This window comes from Anthonomus grandis, chromosome 3 (genome assembly GCF_022605725.1).
Source record: "Anthonomus grandis grandis chromosome 3, icAntGran1.3, whole genome shotgun sequence".
Classification (NCBI taxonomy): domain Eukaryota; kingdom Metazoa; phylum Arthropoda; class Insecta; order Coleoptera; family Curculionidae; genus Anthonomus; species Anthonomus grandis.
In genome coordinates this window covers 44,670,973-44,689,332 of record NC_065548.1, presented here as the reverse complement: position 1 = coordinate 44,689,332, position 18,360 = coordinate 44,670,973, and the positions used below count along the sequence as shown (strand labels likewise).

Sequence of the window (18,360 nt, the reverse complement as noted above, 5' to 3'; positions counted from 1 at the left end):
CGAGCGATCTTTTACTTATAATGCCGTTAAGTTCTTTAATACTTATAAACCAATATTTAATACTTCATTAAATGTGTATAGGAAATATTATAGACTTTTGTTTTTAAATCAATCCAAAATATAGTCTAGTTTTCTGGAAGATAAATGCTTTATATATACTTGTTTCTTTTTTTGTTTTTTTTTTTCGTTTTCTCCATTTAAACTGTGATTGTTAGGAAGGTGAAGAGTTAAAGAGTAGCTTTAAGCTAATCTTCGCCTTCTTTGGCAATGTAGTATTAAGTAATATTGTAAGATTAATATTGCTTTTTTTTATAATAAAGACATATTATTATTATTATTATTATTATTTTTATAAATATCAATATAAATATCGATCACTAAATAGCAGAACAATGCCATTAATGGTAACAAGATTCAGAAAGAATAATTTTTTATTACCCATTCCAAAAACTTCCTTGAGTAAAAGTTCAATCACATATGAAGGAATAAAAATATGTAACCATCTAAATGAAAAATGTAGATAGTGAGAGACTTTTTTAATAAACAGAAAGTATTGTTAAGCAAGATTCTTTATTTTCTTAAAGAATTTTATCATGAAGCATTGTTAATTGCAAGTATTGTAAACCTACAAGAGGGTTTACAATACTTGCAATGCAACTTGGGTTAACTTTATTCTTGTTTGTTTGCTTTTTGTTGTTGTCTCTGCAGCCAACAAATAAAAAGACAGACAAAGATAAAATATTTAGGTGTTACTTTAGATGAAGATCTAGTGTTGCACTATATTGAATAAATTTTTACTAGTAAACTTATAAATTTTGTCAGTTAAGACAATAACCGTAATGACGATCTATGAAGCCTTGGTAGAATCAATTTTAAATTACTGCATAACAAAATGGAGCAGAACCATTCTGAAGCCCTTGTGATTACCCAGAAATACAATATCTTAAAGGTAATTTTTACCAAACCAAAGTTATCTACAGTGCCGGCCAAAAGTAGAGAAACTTTTAATTTATTTTCTAATATAATAATCTATTCAAAATTTTTGTGACACCATGTATTAAAAATGTTTATCTTAGCCTAAGCCATAAATTCATACCAAAACAGTTTGAATATTTATCACAGGAATGTAAATAGTCATCAATGTTTTTTTTACTTGAGGACATAAATAGAGAAACTTTTTGTATTAAATATTTTAAATTAAATAGGTCTCGTTTGAAGCAGTTCGTTTTCGATTGTGAAGAAGCCTATTTAGTATTAAAATGCCTTGAGGTATACATTTATCTGAACAAATAAAAAAACTTATAATTGAGAAGCACAATGCGGGAGTGAAACAAGTAACAATCGCTAGAGCACTTGATCTTCATAAAAGTGTCATTTGTAAACAAATCAAATTGTGGCAAACTAGAGGCACTACTGCCAGCATCTCCAAGCCAGGTAGACCCAAAAAAACAACATCTGCAAATGACAAGCTAATTAGACGATGTTCTAACGATGATAAGAAATCCATTTTTCTCCGCCGAAGATATAAAAAAGGCATATCACAGCATTTCCCTTTCAGGTCGATCTATTCGAAGACGCCATTTATTATATATTATTATGTGACGCCAACTTAAAAGCCAGGAGACCGGTAAAAAAACCTTTCATTTCAACGAAAAATAGACGAATTCGTTTAAGATTGGCAAAAGAACACTTACATTGGACCTATAATCAATGGAAAAACGTTTTATGGTCAGATGAAAGTAAGTTCAATTTATTTGGGTCAGATGGTATGAGATGGGTTAGACGTCCGGAGAATGACAAATTCAACCCAAAGTACACTATTCCCACAATCAAACATGGAGGCGGTAATGTGTTGGTGTGGGAATGTTTTTCCGGGCATGGCGTTGGCCCACTGGTGAGAATAGATGGGATCATGAATAGCCAATATTATCTAAACATCTTAAGGAATACAAGTGTTATGCAATTGTTGAGAGACGTAGGTGTTTAGGACTAAAAGGACAAAAATATTTCATTTAAAACTAGGACAAAAAAATATAAAATCGAGAGCAGGATTTATCACAATAGTTTTAAGGTTAGTTAAGCAAGTTTATTATAATTCGAAAAATAGAACCAACTTTTTTTTGAAACAACAGCGCACACAGGTGTGTTATGAACACCTAGGCGTTAATTTAAGATAGATACAGTGTAATAATATATATATTTTTTTTTGTTCGTACATAATTTTTCTTTTTATAAAATTACTGTAAATAAATGTGGCAGGGAGTCAGGGTGTACTGATCCCTCCAAATAAATAAAAAAAAAAATAAAAAATAAAAATAATATGCTTCCCTACGCCGAGGATAATTTGCCGTTAATTTGGAAATTCCAGCATGATAACGACCCCAAGCACACTTCTAAAATTGTAAAAAATTTCCTAACCTCTCAACAAATTCAAGTTCTGAAGTGGCCAGCTCAAAGTCCAGATTTAAATCCCATCAAGAACTTGTGGGAGCACCTAGACAAAAAGTTCGACAAAAAAATCCGAATAAGTTCCAAAGTAAAGACGAAATTATTCCAAGTCCTAAAAGAAACATGGAGTGAAATTTCCGGAGATATTATACACAATCTTCTTGAATCTATGCCAAGATGGTGTAGTGAAGTTGTGAAGAATAACGGTTATGCCACAAAGTATTAGTGTGCTTTTATCCACATTTTGTATTATAACATAATTATGTCATAAAAATGAAAAGTTTCTCCATTTTTGTCCTTAGAGAAAATAAATTTTGTTTGCATATTTTGTAATAAATTATTTGTTTTCAATTTTTTTTTCTAATTATTTTCGTCACTACTAGATATAACTATAAACATTACTTACAATTACTTCGAATTAGTTTTAATAAAAAAAAAATAAAAATATTAAAAGTTTCTCCACTTTTGGCCGGCACTGTATATAGAGGCTAACTTGTTGAAACTTATTTATTTATTTATACTCTTACAAACACATTTGAAATGTAATTATATGTGGGAGTGCTTACTGGCTTGCAGAAAGAAAAAGGAAAACCAATAATAATGATGAAACTAAACCGACACTAAAACTAACAACATTTAATAAAATACACCTACTTACAATTAAAAATCAAAAACAAAAAGAACAGATTAACAAGTAAATGATTAATCAGATAAGGATACAAAATCAGTCTTAATTTGGCGAATACTAATATTAAAGAGATCTATATCATATTTTTGTATATAATTATTACATTCTTGCATCATTCTATTAAATGGCGAACAACTTGAGGGTGAACACTGGAAAAGATTGTTATTTCTTATTCTCAAATTGATTTTAGGAACAGCAAATGATAGATGATTAATTAAAGAACAGTTCTTATATTTTAAGTTGTTAGTTATGTAGTAAATAAATAAGACATCATTCATATTACGCCTAACACTCAATCGTACCATTTTAAATTCAATTAGCATACTATTATAGGAGATCATATAAGGATATGCATTATGTGTTCTTAAGTACAAGTATCTTAAAAATATATTTTTTTGGACCCTTTCAATCATATTAATATGCACCATTGCTTTAGGTGCCCAGATAACTGAGGCATACTCCAAGATCGGTCTGACCAGTGAGTTGTACAGAATTATTATTAATTTTATTTCTTTAAAATGTTTTGTATTTCTTATTACAAAACCAAGAAGCTTATATGCTTTGTTTACAATAGTTTCATAGTGTTGCTTAAATTTGAGATTTGTTTGAAAACAGACTCCAAGATCCCTAAATTTACTTTTCCTAGTTAAAGATAAATTATCAATTTTGTAATCAAAATTTATAAATTGCATTTTTCTTGTGAAGGTTAGAATTTTACATTTATCTATGTTTAATGACATTTTATTTTCTCTGAACCACTGGGCCACCAAGTTCAAATCAATTTGCAGCTCAAGACAATCAATAAGAGATGTTATGTGCATAAATAATTTAAAATCATCAGCAAACACGAGACATGCTTATACAGTTTGGCAAATCGTTCAGAAAAATTAGAAATAAGAGAGGCCCAAGGTTACTGCCCTGAGGCACCCCAGATGTTACTATATATATATATTTGACAATTTTTTACCAACTTTAACTTGCTGAGGCCTTCCGGTAAGATAAGATACCATAAACCTACATGCTTTCAGCGAGAAACCAAATTTACCCAACTTATTCACCAACAGCACATGGTCAACCCGATCAAAAGCCTTTGCACAATCTGTCAAGACAACATCTAGCTGCTCTTGGCTATCTACTGCATTGGCAGCTGCCTCAGTCAAAGTGCTGAGGTTGGTGACAGTTGAGGCATCTGGTAGAAATCCATGTTGTTGCTGAGAGAATTTATTCATGAAAGAGCTCAAAATATCTTGGTATAAAATGTTTTCAAAAATTTTTGCGAGAGAATTAAGAACGCTAATTGGTCTGTAGTTGTCAACCAAAGAATTATCTCCTGATTTGAGGATTGGAGTAACCAAAGCATATTTAAGCACTTCTGGAAATGTGTTTGTTTTTAGACACAAATTAAAAATGGTTTTTAATGGAGTGCACAAGATATCAGAACAGCTTTATAAACGTATGAGGGGATACTATCATTGCCAGTGACCTTTTTTGATTTTAATCTCTTAATGGCTGCTTGAATTTGCATTTCAGAGATATACTATAGAATCTATAGAATAGATATATCATAGAATACCGAGCAGAAATGTTTGTTCTGCAACCTGAGTTCACACCCCCTTGTAAAGTGTACCAAGTTTATTGAAGCAGAGGTTTCAGTAAGATATTCCTTTGTTAAACAGCAGCATATGTGTTTCAATTGTTTCTCCAGGACTCATAGTGTTCCTAGATGTCTTGGAACCAAGGTTTGTAGTGCCTTGCTTGACAAGTGTGCTTTCCCATGAAGAACCTACTTTGTTTGCTACAGCTGAAATATCAGTGTACAATATTTCTCAAGATTTGTTTCCTTGTCGTGCTATGCTTGACTGTGCTAGTGTGGCTAATTTTGTGACCTTATCTTGTGTACAGCAACTTGCTCTACCCATTACACCTAGCCAAATTCCTATTCAAGGCATAAACAATATGTCTACAGCTTCGTCATTAGGTACAGTTAAGCTAAAGGTTTTGTCCACAACTGGCCCATGTTTGGAATTTGAAGCAATTGTTGTGCATTCCATTTGTGAAAATACCCCAACCTTTCCAATTAATCCCTCCAAGTGGAAACATTTGAGAGGTCTTGAATTAGCCGACAAGAATTTTGCTGTACCCCATGGTATAGATTTGCTCCTAGGTGTTCCTTTGTTTTCTGAGATTATTCTCCCAGGTTTTAGGAAAAGTATCAATGGTAGTCCATGTGCTATTAAAACCATATTTGGATGGATTTTAATAGGTGGCAATAATACTCCCACTAATGAATTTGTGTCATTGTGTACCTATGTGCCAAGTACCATCCCAGTTGAAAGTCCTCTTGATATCAATTTGCATAAATTTTGGGAGCTTGAGGATGTTCCAGATAAGGTTCTCTTGAGTCCTGAGGAACAGAAATGTGAAGATTTCTTTGTTTCCACTTGTTCTCAAAAACCTGATGGACGCTATGTAGTGCGTCTTCCCTTTAAGCAACCAGACATTGACTTGGGTGATACCAGACATCAAGCCTTGAGACGTTTCAATTTGTTGGAGAACAGATTGATTAGAAATCCAAGTCTTCGAAGCTTGTATTACGATTTTATGCAAGATTATTTGGATCAAAACCACATGATACCCTGTACTTCCGCTGACAATCTTTCATATTATTTTCCTCACCATTGTGTTGTCAAAGATGACAGTGGAACTACTAAAATTAGAGTTGTATTTGACGGATCCTCAAAAGGCTCTAATAACCTTAGCTTAAATGATGTTTTATTGCCAGGTCCAAAACTCCAAAACGATATTGTTACCATTTTGTTAACCTTTAGATTTTTCCCCATTGTGTTTAGCACCGATATTCGCCAAATGTATAGAATGATCGGCATCCATGAACAAGATTTAAAATACCAAAAGATTTTATGGAGGTTTGATCCTTCAAACCCTATTCAAGAATATACCTTGTGTACTGTCACTTATGGTCTAAATTGTAGTCCATATTTGGCAATCCGAACCTTACACCAATTAGCCAAGGATTATGGAAAAGAATTCCCCCTTGCTCGTGACATTCTTTTAAAGTCAACTTACGTGGATGATATAATTGGTCTTGGTCATTCAGTTAAAGGAATCTTAGAACTTCAGAAGCAATTAACAGATTTACTCTTTTGCGGTGGGTTTGAGCTTCGAAAGTGGACCTCTAATTGTAAGAAGTTGTTATCCCTAGTGCCTGAATCACATCAACACAATATCTCCTTTAATGACAATGCCAATTGTACCTTAAAAATTCTGGGGTTACAGTGGAACCCAGTGTTAGATGTATTTTCCTATTCGGTAAAACCAATCGCGCGTGAGTGCACCAAAAGAGTTATCTTGTCCGAAATAGCCAAGATTTATGATCCATTAGGGTTTGTAGCTTCAGTTGTATTAGTTGCCAAGTGCCTTATTCAGCGTCTTTGGATTCAAGGCGTTGGATGGGATGAAGTTCCTACTTCAGATGTCATTAGCCAATGGCAAGTGTATGTCTCCCAACTTCCTTTATTATCCTCATTTGCGATTCCACGTCACGTAACTATTTCTGATGCTGTTTGCACTGAATTACATGGTTATTGTGATGCATCTTTGTTAGCCTATGGTGGTGTCTTATACATGAGACAAATTGATTCTGAAGGTAACGTACATGTAAATTTACTATGCGCAAAAAGTAAGGTGTGTCCTTTAAAGGTTCTATCCGTTCCCCGATTGGAGACATGTGCAGCCTTGCTTCTTTCCAATTTGATGCATTTTGTGATTACCAATTCTCCCATTAAATTTGACAGAATCTATGCTTGGTCTGACTCCAGTGTAGCCTTGTATTGGATTAAAAGTCATCCTTCCCGGCTTAAGACTTTCGTAGCCAATCGTGTTCAGCAGATCCAAGATAGAATTCCTCCCAATAGGTGGTTTCACATCAGTGGTGTAGGAAACCCTGCTGATTGCCTTTCTCGTAGTTTGTTGCCCAAGCAATTGCTTGACCATCCGTTATGGTTCAATGGCCCCCCATGGTTAAAGTTGTCTCACGAACTCTGGCCAACCCCTTTAGAGTTCGATCCAAAGGATAATCCGATTGCGCTTCAAGAAGAACGCAAAGTTACTTGTAATTTAACCATACCAGAAAATTCATGTGTTGTAATTAGGCTGCTTGAGCGGTTTTCTTCCTTAAAAACTGTTCAACACATCGTAGCATATTGTATACGGTTCCGGGATAAAGGTCTAAAGAAAAGATCACTTCCCTTATCCCAAAGTTTAAGTGCTGATGAGATATATCAAGCTACTTGTATCATTGTTAAATCTGTCCAAGACAAAGTCTTTGTTGAGGAAATTAAATGCCTAAAAACCAATTTAGCTACCCCTAAACCCTTTAGAAAACTTGCCCCGTTTTTGGACTCCCATGGAGTCGTCAGGGTGGGCGGACGTCTGCGCCATTCTGATTTACCATTTGATGCCAAGCATCCCATGCTTCTTCCCAGAGATCATCGATTGACCTCGTTAATTATTGAAATGTTTCATAAAGATCATGGCCATCCTGGTCCACGTCTTTTACAATATCTTTTAAGACGGCAATTTTGGATCTTATCTATTGGTAGAGCCGTAAATTCTGTCCTATCCCAATGTTTTAGATGTCATAGAGTGAAACCAATTCCGTTTTCCCCCTTCATGAGTGATATACCCAAAGTTCGTATTTCCCAAGTTAAACCATTTTCACAGTGTGGAGTGGATTATATGGGCCCCATACCACTTACCATGTCTAGGCGTAGAGGTGTTCAAAGCCAAAAGGGCTATATATGTCTGTTTGTGTGCATGGTTACCAAAGCCCTACACCTAGAAGTAGCGTCCGATTTGTCCTCTGAATGCTTTTTAGCGGCATTTAGACGCTTTGTTTCACGTCGTGGCAGATGCTCTGATATGTACAGTGACCAAGGCACCAATTTTATAGGTGCTTCCCGAATGCTTTTGTCCTATCTGCAGGGTTCGGCGGAAACGTTGCATATTCAATGGCACTTTAATCCGCCTTCCGCACCACACTTCGGAGGCCTGTGGGAGGCAGGTGTTAAATCGGTTAAAGCGCATCTTGCGAGAGTGATAGGTCAACAAGTATTATCCTTTGAGGAAATGTCCACTGTTTTGGCGCAATGTGAAGCCATTTTGAATTCCAGACCACTCTGTGAGATGAGTTCCAACCCCAATGATTTAGAGTGTCTGACTCCTGGTCATTTCCTGACCATGGAAGCTCTTACCGCCCCTCCTGATGAGGCACTAATCGATATCCCTTTTCATCGACTGAAACGTTGGCAATTGATTCAGCAATTGCACCAAAGCTTCTGGAAACGTTGGTCTTTGGAATACCTAAATCGATTGCAACAACGCAATAAATGGACTCTCCCTGACCGTTGTCCAAAAGTTGGCTCTCTTGTCGTAATCAAAGACAATAACCAACCCCCTCTTAATTGGCTTATTGGTAGGCTGGAAAGGATTTACTCCAGTCCCGATAACGTTCCCAGAGTTGTGCAAATTCGTACAACGAAAGGACTATTGGACCGACCCCTGGATCCTTTGCCATCTCAATAAGTTTGAGACCATTCTTTGTTTATTTTATTATTTCCTTTTTTTTTCCTTTTTTCATTATTTTCTCGGTTGTGTGTTGTTCTACCAATGGATGAAATTATAATTTGAATTAGCTAACCATTTTTATTTTGTTGTTTATTGAGGAGTTTTGCTATGGAAATCCTTATCAGGTGTGATTACACACTTGACCTTTTAAGTTGCCTAAGAGAAAAAAATCTATTTTTTGGTGGGCGGAATGTTTGGAATTGGCAAATTTAAAGGGTATTTGAATGCACCGCCAATTTTGTTAGAAGTATTGATTATTTTAATTGACCAATAACAATCCATATCCGCGTGCATGCGTCAATGATGGCTTGGACAGGTGCACGCTTCCTCCCGCGAGAGACGGGCTTTTTGATCGGTACCATCGTACGATACGCATCGAAACATAGAATAGCGTGTGTGATGAGAAAACTGGCCGGCCAACCATAATCTACAGTTCTACAGTATACCAATTAATCGAGTGTCAGGTAAGTCGTTATTGACGCCGTAAATTTGTAATTGTTTTCTTTTTCTTATTTTCTTTTGCGTGTGAAGTTCACGCTGGTCCTTCAATACCTATTATTTGTCCTTTCCAAAAGGAGCCCCCCAAACAGAGATCTTGGAGAATGAAAAGTTGCCACTAGATTTATCAAAGTTAGGTTTTTCAGACTGTTGAAATACTGAGCTAAAATATAATGCAAATGTGTCAGCTATTTCCTGAGCACCTCTAACAGTACACTCTCCATAGCATACCTCAGCCGGAACACCAGGTCTTGAACGCCCAGACCTGACAAAATCCCAAAAGCTATTTGGGTTAGTTTTGACATTTCTCTCGATATTCTCATGATAAGTTCGAAGCTCATGTGCAGTTTGATATTTCACTGTACTTCTAATTTTGCTATATTCATTCCTAATTTGAAAATTGGCAGTGCCTTTTTTAATTTGTCTATGCAGATGTGTCTTTAACTTAATATTTTTCTTTAGTTTTTGAGAGAAGTATTTTGGAAAACTTTTGAGTTTTCGAGTGCCTATTTTAACTTTTTTTCTGGGTATTGCCAGGTCTAAGCATTCATAAACCTTTTGATAGAACACATGAGTGCACATGTCAACATTGTCAGCCCTTTCAAGTTCTGCCCAATTAAGTTCCCTCAATAATGTATACAACCTATAAAAGTCGCCTATTGAATAGTCATAAATATATTCATAGTTAATGTAATGATGATTTTTTATGTGATTCAAAGATATCGGCAAAACCATACTTAAAGCAGGATGGTATTGATCTTCATCAAGAATTGGATTACCACAGTGTTCTAAATTAGTTAATTGCATATTAGATAGTACAAGATCCAGTTTTCTTTTCATTTTGTTAAAGACATTAATATCCTGGTCTAAATTATAAAAATTTAAAAACTTATTTATCAACTTACTTTTCTCACAGCCTTCTGTTACATAGAATGGTAGGTTAAAATCTCCTAAGATAATTATATTTACATCCTTATCTAAGATACATTCAAAGAGGTTAAAAAGTTGCACATATATATCAACATTTGCATTTGGTGGAATATAGACTGCACATAAATAAAAATATTTCTTTTTAATTGTAATTTTTACCAGTAAGCACTCAAGACTAGAATCCTCAGGGATATTAATGGGGACGAGCTTCATGTCCAAGTTCTTCTTAGCTCCTACAAGAATCCCACCTCCCCTTTGACCATCTTTCCTGTCACTTCTCATTATACTATATCTGTTGTCTAACAGCTCTGCATCATGGAAACCATCTGTGAGCCAGGTTTCGGTTAAAGTGATTATATCATATTCTTCAGCTAAAAAGTTAGTATAGAGTTCACTAACCTTAGTTCTGAGGCCACGAACATTTTGATAGTATACTTGTAAATGTAGAGTGGTAACCTGATGTTTCGTCTGATCTAAGGATCCGCCTGAGTTGGTAACACCCTTTTCTTTACAAAAAACGGCAACACAAAACAACAAAAAGAAGGAAGGCCTGCAGCTCCTCTGGCTTCGTACCAGGGGCTAATCTGGTTACATACAGCGATGAGAATTTTGGGACTGCTTGTATTTGGTTTTGCTCATCATTGCGCCCCACAACAAACCGTCGAGATTTTCGTGGTCGGGATACTTGCCACTCTCCATCTCTGGACTCTTGTCTTCCCAGTTGTTGTAGCTGCTTCATCTTATTGATTGTTTGGGCCTCAATTATGCCTGCATTAACCGATTTGAGGGAGATTATAGGATGATTTGCTTGTTTTAAGCCATTGTTGTTTTCTTTATTTGACGTCAACGCCGATGATGTGACTTGACGATGACTTGATTAAATTTACTGGAAAGCTGTAGTTAGGCTCTTGTGTAAAAACGTGCAATACCTACATTTTATATCTCATTGTCAACAGCTCTGAATGGAAATTTTATTATCCCCAAAATCTCAAAAACTAAATGTCAAAGAACCTATTCCTCAGCAAAAGTCTATGTCCCATTGAACTCCAGAACAAAACATGTAATAAAATTAAACATAAAATTTATAATTGGATATTAGATAGTAATGTTACTTGGTTGGTATAATAAACATATTTTTATTAGGGTACTTTTTTCTTTTTTCTCCTTCAATTATTCTTAAGCTTTTATTTGAGTATTGGTTAATTGTATTAGAAGTAAATTGCAAATGTGTTATAATCTTAAACAATAATTAAATTTTATGAATAAGTGGTGTATCAACTATAATGTATTTTCCCTTTTTTGCATATGCTTGAATATACTCACAGATTTATTTCTATTGTACACCTACTTAACTTTGCATGATATATTTGCATGATATTATTCCGTAGTTGAATAAAATATATTAAAATTTTTTGTTACATTGAAACTTACTAAAATATTGAATGTATTAGAATTTAAAGTTTACTTCTAAATTATTCATATCATGACAGATAATTTAAGGGATAAAACCACTTCAGAATTGTGAAAGATTCAACTTTTATTTTGTTTTTTAATGATACCTTAGGGTCATGAAAACAAGACCAAAATGTTCAAATATCCAAAAAAAATATCAACTTTAATTTTCAATTTTAACGCCTCATCATAATAAATGAATAAGAATGGCAATGTAAAAGAGCATAAGTGTTGCATTTTTTAAATGGAATACTACTATCTACACATTTTTATGCATTTATACTATTTATCAATTTTTGGATTCTATAGTCAATTATAAATTATATATCTTAGTTTTTGAGTTATCACATTATAAAAAAAAATGTTTGCTGTGTTCCATCTTAAATGTATAACCTATGTAGAGTATATACCCAAATGTTTTTATTCCAATAGCAAATTTTAGAAGTACCATTATTTCTTTGTTTTTTAAGGGTTTTCAAAAATATAATAGTCTTCCTCAAGAAATAAAGGAATCACAATCTCTTGATCGGTTTAAAACTGTTCTAAAGAATTATATGAATAATATAAATTATACTCTATTTCAGAAGTGTGTAGAGCAATAAAACCTCATTAGGTATGCAAAAGTGGTACCTGGTGATGCACCAATATTTTATGCCACTACCTTAGTTGGGTATTAGTTTCAATGTAAAATTCTTTCTTTTCGTTGATTGCAGGTAGTGCCACCCGGTTTTGGGTCAATTTATGAGTTTTGCCTATTGTTACCCACTGATAAACAATGAAAACGGTTCGCCAAAGGCGTGCAACTGGGACTTGTTTTTTACCTTATAATTAATGTACTTAAATGCTATTTTATTTTAGAAAGTTACTTTTGTTTAAATGGAATAATATATTTTTTTCACAAATTTATTGAACATAATATGTAGAGTAAAACAGTTGAAAATGTCACTTTTGGATCTGGCACTTTTTGAACAGTGTATAACAATTTTAAATTATAATAGATTGTAGTCTTCTTCGTCATCTGACGAACTGTCATCACCTCTTGACATTATAATTAAAGGATCGACTGTCTGATCGATGAGGTTGTCAAGATCCCACATTTTGTCCTCTTGCTTAATTACATGCTGGACTGCTTTTCGCCAATTCTCTGGTGTCGCTTCCGTAATGGCTTGATCAAACAGTAGCTTAACATCTTTTATTTTAAAAGACGTGTTTTATCTTGCTACAAATCCTTTTACCTGCGCCCATATTAGTTCTATAGGATTTAGTTCGCAATGATATGGCGGTAAGCGCAGTACAGTTATATTATATTTTTCGGCTATATCTTCCACGGCGTATTTCATGAAACGAGTTTTGTGTAAGTTTGCTATTGCCAGCAGTTCTTTTTTTATCAAATTTGCTTCAAACGCAATACCTTTTGCAGTCAGCCAATCGATAATTTCTTGCTTTCTCCAACTTGAAGTTGGCGTCTTCTCTATTCGCCGTGAATATAACCACCACCGAATTAGCCGGAAGAAATTTTATCATTTCACCAAAATAGTCCTCGAAAACGTCTGAGTTCATGTCTTCATGGTAATCTCCTGTGCGAGTCGACTCAAAGGTTAGCAGACCTTCTTTTAAAAATTCCTCTTCGCTTCCAATATGTGTGATTATAAGTCTTTTTCCTTTTCCCGAAGGTACTTTAATACCCGTAGACAGGCCTTCTATGAAAGCTTGGCGAGCACTGGTTATATTTTTGTCTTGCCACATTTTTTGGACTATATAACCTTCGTTAATCCACGTCTCATCAAGATAAAAAACTTTCTTTTGCTCCCTGCGGTACTGCTTGATACTTCTCAAGTATTGTCGTCTCCAACAAACACTTTCGTCGCTCTCCAGTAAAAGTGCTTTGCGGTTATGCTTTTCCCAGGCAAAATCCATATTTTTTAAAGTTTTCTACTTCAACGAAATCATCTCGGCCAAGCTCCATTAAAATTTTGTCTAGGGTGGGTATTTCCTTTTTAAAATAAAAAGAGTGAACTTTTCTTCGAATTATACATTTAGCATTTTCATCAAGGACTTTTGTAGGTCGTCCTGGCTTTTGCTTGGGAGATTCCACTTGACCTGCTACTTTTCTTTCCCGCAACAATTTGAAAATGGTGGACTTTCCAATTCCACTCATTCGAGAACATTTTTCAACAATTTCTTGCACAGTAAAACTAGGGTAATCGTGTTTTATGCAATCATGTACATTTAAAATAATAACTTTTTCACTCAGCGATAGTGGAGAATTTTTAGTACATCTTTTCGTTAGACTGAATACCTCCATTTTTTAAATATTGGGATAATAATATTGTGATTACACTACAGCGTAGCAGTGACTACTAACGTTTAAAATATGATTTAAAAGTATTTATAGTCTGTATATATTACCTGACCCCATTTTTGCATGTTACAAAGCGTTAAAAGATAGGTACCTATACAAAAGGATTAAAAGTATTTATTTAGTATTTAATCTCTTTCAAAATAAAGGCATTTATCCGTGAAAATTAAATTCATAAATATTATAAGTACCTGTGCCTATGAACTACCACGAAATGTAGCCAAACAGAACGGAATTCCCCAGTTTATTGCTCTATACACTTCTGAAATAGAGTATAGTTTGAATAATATAAATTAATTTGGAAATTGGCGAATTAGGGCAATAAACTAATGTGGTTGGTGGAAATTCATTTATTTGTTTGTTTTTCTTTCAAGAGGGTGAAATTGTGCTTATTATTATTTTTTATTTATTTTTTTTTTGTTGTTACGTAGTTAAGTTACTTATTTAGTATAGTTTTGTTTTTATGTATATTACTACATACTAATATGTATACTACTTAATAAAGATATATTTCATTTTCATTTCAATGTAGAACCCTATATCCGTAGGTTCCAACAGTTAGTTATTATATCTTGTAGGTAAGATATGTAGGTATTAAATACATCTATAGGCAAAATTATATTATATTTACACAGGAATATAGTAAATGAAAAAGTAAGTTTACAAACTTGTACAAAAACCTTCTCCTAAATCCTAGAATTTACAAAGTAGTAGTTTTTGGTTACACCTAAAACAAAATGCAGAATCCATTTTGATTATACAAAGGTATTATTTAATAATAATAATAATAATAATAATAATTTCTTTATTGCTTTCAAGATCTAATTTAAATAGACAAAAGCAATGTCACAAAACGAATAAAATTAAAATTTGATAACATCTACACAGTACATACTGCTAATAAAAATAGTAAGAACAAAAAGATAATGTTGGACATAATATTGGGTGCATTACCTTACCACATATATCTCAAGTATGATACATTATGAAAATAAATAAATTAATAAACAAACCCTTAATATTAATCATAATACACATTTAAAATTGTAAATCGAAACTATAGATACACTTGCCCAACAGATATGTTGCAGTGTCTTTCCTAAACTTCATGATATTTTTCTCTTGCCTTAGGGCGAGAGGTAATCTATTATATGTTTTAATAGCAGCAAAGGCAGGAGATCTTTGAAAAAAAAAAGGCAGAGTGATGAGTTGGGACACTCAGTTCAGCTCTCCCCCTTGTCACAATAGACATACCCTCAGCATAATGATCTTCATTAGTTTGAAAAAGATGCAGGTGTTTCTTTGCAAAAATACAAAAATAGCTAACATAAGAATGTACAGAGCTGGAACAGTGAGTAGACCAAGCTTAGTAAAATAAGTCCTACAAGACGTTTGTGGTGTGAGTCTGAGCATGCATCTTATGATCCGTTTTTGTGCTATAAAGACTGACACGGCGTCAGTTGAAGATCCCCAAAACATCACACTATAAGTGATTAGAGATTGGACCGATGCATAGTAAATTTGCTTCAGACAATTTAGGGAAAGCTCTTCTCGTAGACGCCTTATTAACGCGCAGAAACTATTTAGTTTTTTGCCAAGAGTGTCTATGTGTGGGACCCATGTGAGACAGGAGTCAATTTGTATACCAAGGAATTTTAAGGAAGCTACCTCTTGAAAAGACTTTTTTTTAAACTTTACAAGTAGGGAATTTTGAGGTAAAGTTTTGGAGAATGTCACTAGCCCGGTTTTATCAGCATTTAGCTTCAGAGCATGATTGTCACACCACTCCTGCATCCTCTCTACCACCTGAGAAGCTCTGACAGATAGTTCTTCAATCAGATGTTCTGACAAGATTATGGAAGTGTCATCAGCATATTGGTTGATAAAACACCCTGGAAAACACTCACTGAGACCATTTACATATAATATGAATAGTACTGGGCCTAGGATTGAACCCTGAGGCACTCCCTGTACCACCAAGGATGACGCTGAGTAAACATATGTACCATTACCAGAGCCAAGGCAAACTGTTTGTTCCCTCTGATCTAAATAAGAGGCTATAAGTCTGGCACAGTTTCCCTTTAGTCCACAATTTTCAAGGATTGACAGCAGTAGACCATGGTTGATTGTGTCGAATGCTTTCAATAAATCGAAAAAGAGTCTGGCAACTTTTTCTTTTTTGTCAACAAGGATATAAGCTTGTAAACTGCCAACTGGGTTGAATGATTGGGCCTAAAACCAAACTGGCTATCTGAAAGAATAGTTTGCCTTTTTAAAAAGTTCATAATACGGATATAAATGACTCGCTCAAAGATTTTTGATATTGAAGAAAGGAGAGATATTGGTCGATAGTTTTCTACATCCTGCTCATCACCCTTATTTTTAAAAATTGGAAGAACTTTCGCCTTTTTTAGTTTAGATGGAAAGAGTCCCATGTGCAGACAGGCATTTATTATGTGAGCTAGAGGCACATCTATATGGTGACTAACTTTTTTCAGTATGTTTATTGGTATTTCATCAAGACCAGCAGAGTATTTATTTGGCAAGGCTGATAGAATATGCTGAACTTCCTTTGAATCTGTGGGAAAGAGGAAAATAGTGGGAATGTGGCTTCCTTTAGGCAATTGACCAGAAATTGAAGGAGTAAGAGATGAAGCATTAAATTTCTTCAAAAATATGTTGGCTATCTCATCCAAATTTTCAATAATTTCATTATTGCTAGAATTTAGGGTGACAGGTTTAGATGACTTTGACTTATTTGAGCATTGATTGAAAATAGTCCAAGCAGTTTTAGTTTTGTTATTTGAACAGATAATCTTGTTTTCATTTAAAGAAGTTTTATAGTTAGAAATAAATTTTTTATATTCTTTTTTTTCTTTTTTATATTGATTATAAACTGCCTCACTATTTGTTTCCTTGTACCATACATACAGATCTTTAATATGACTAGAATAATTTTTAATTTCAGAGTTTACCCATTTTTTATCAGGATCCTTTATTCTGTGGCTACTTAGAGGAAATGTTACATTAAAATAGTAATAGAAAATATTATAAAAGCAATCATATTTTAGATCGACTTCAGTGCAGTTATATACATCTTCCCAGGATTTATGTGTTAAAAGATCATTAAACTTCTTAATGTTGTTTTCTGTGTATGAACGTTTCTTTATAAATACTGGCTTTTTACTCTCTTTAGGCATTTCTATATGGAGTTTCTAACCATAATGATCTGATATATCTGAGAATAATGTATTACTTGTTACCTGACATTTAGCCAAGTTGCTGAAAATATTATCAATTTGAGAGCCAAATTGTCCTACCACCCTAGTTTTACCCTTTATGTGTGGTGCTAAACCATAGCTAGCTAATAATTGTTTGGTAAGAGAGGAGTTCTGATCGTTTACTAAAAAGTTAATGTTAAAATCTCCACAGACTACCAGATACCTGTTGGCCATGTATATAGAATACACTCTATATATTTGAATACACTCTATTAAATTATAATAGATTTATGTAAATTTATATTGGCACATACAGCTGTTCATTCAGCTAGGTGCTTTACAAAAAATATGTATTTATGGGTATATGTTTCTATGACTGTAATGCTATTTATTGCTAATAAATTTACTATTATTAAAAAAAAATATATTTTATAATCATCAAACAAAAAACTAAAAAGAGAAGAAAAGGCAAGAACTAACATAAAACAAGAATAGAAAAAAATATGACAGATACATATTCAATTTTAGATATCAAAACGAGTTGTTAAAATACTCTTTAATGCTGTAGTAAGCTTTTGGTAAGATAAATTTTTTTAGTTCCATCCTAAACTTTTTAGGGCCAAGAATGACTGACAGTAATCCGATTAAGATACTGCAATGGATCACCGTCACTGGTCAAATTAAAACTTACATATAATAAAACTTTACTCTAACTCAGAATGTATAGATAGTACTAAACTTTTAAATACTGTAATCTCATATAATTTCTGTACTTTTTTATTTTATTTATTTACAGGCTTTATATAAGGGTATTCCGAAAATAATGGGACATAGAACAACAGTAGATTCCTTACATCAAAATAATGTAATTGAGGTCAATTTGCTTTATCCTAACTACTAACTGAAATACAGGATGTCAAAGTATTATTTGATTTATTATTTTTTTCTCATAGGTCCTGAACCAACTGACATACTGACATGAAATTTAAAACAAATGAGTCTTTTAGAAAGAAGAAAAATACGATTTCGTACACAGTTTTCAGTAGAAGGCTCTTGTTGCATTATTTTTTACCTTTTTAGAACCCCTAACTTTTTTGCAGCTCTGTGTATTGGTTTGAAAT

At 33.7% G+C, this 18,360-nt stretch overlaps 3 protein-coding genes across 3 annotated transcripts in view; all 3 read right to left on the bottom strand.

The window, feature by feature from the left end:
• Positions 1-18,360, bottom strand: part of LOC126734024 (guanine nucleotide-binding protein G(q) subunit alpha) — an 80,635-nt gene that overhangs the window by 60,611 nt on the left and 1,664 nt on the right. The gene's annotated exons all lie outside the window — the stretch shown is intronic.
• Positions 1-18,360, bottom strand: part of LOC126734022 (vang-like protein 2) — a 111,439-nt gene that overhangs the window by 91,433 nt on the left and 1,646 nt on the right. The window lies entirely within an intron of this gene.
• LOC126734023 (uncharacterized) lies at positions 581-11,600 on the bottom strand. Its single transcript, XM_050437534.1, has 2 exons — positions 10,643-11,600; positions 581-10,578 (listed from the first exon to the last, which is right to left on the bottom strand). The coding sequence occupies exon 2, from the start codon at positions 10,487-10,489 to the stop codon at positions 9,335-9,337; it is 1,155 nt and encodes a 384-aa protein (XP_050293491.1). The 5' UTR covers positions 10,490-10,578; positions 10,643-11,600; the 3' UTR covers positions 581-9,334.

Excerpts from the sequence above, each read along its gene's own strand:
- LOC126734023 (XM_050437534.1), bottom strand. The coding sequence starts at position 10,489 with ATGAGAAGTGACAGGAAAGATGGTCAAAGGGGAGGTGGGATTCTTGTA.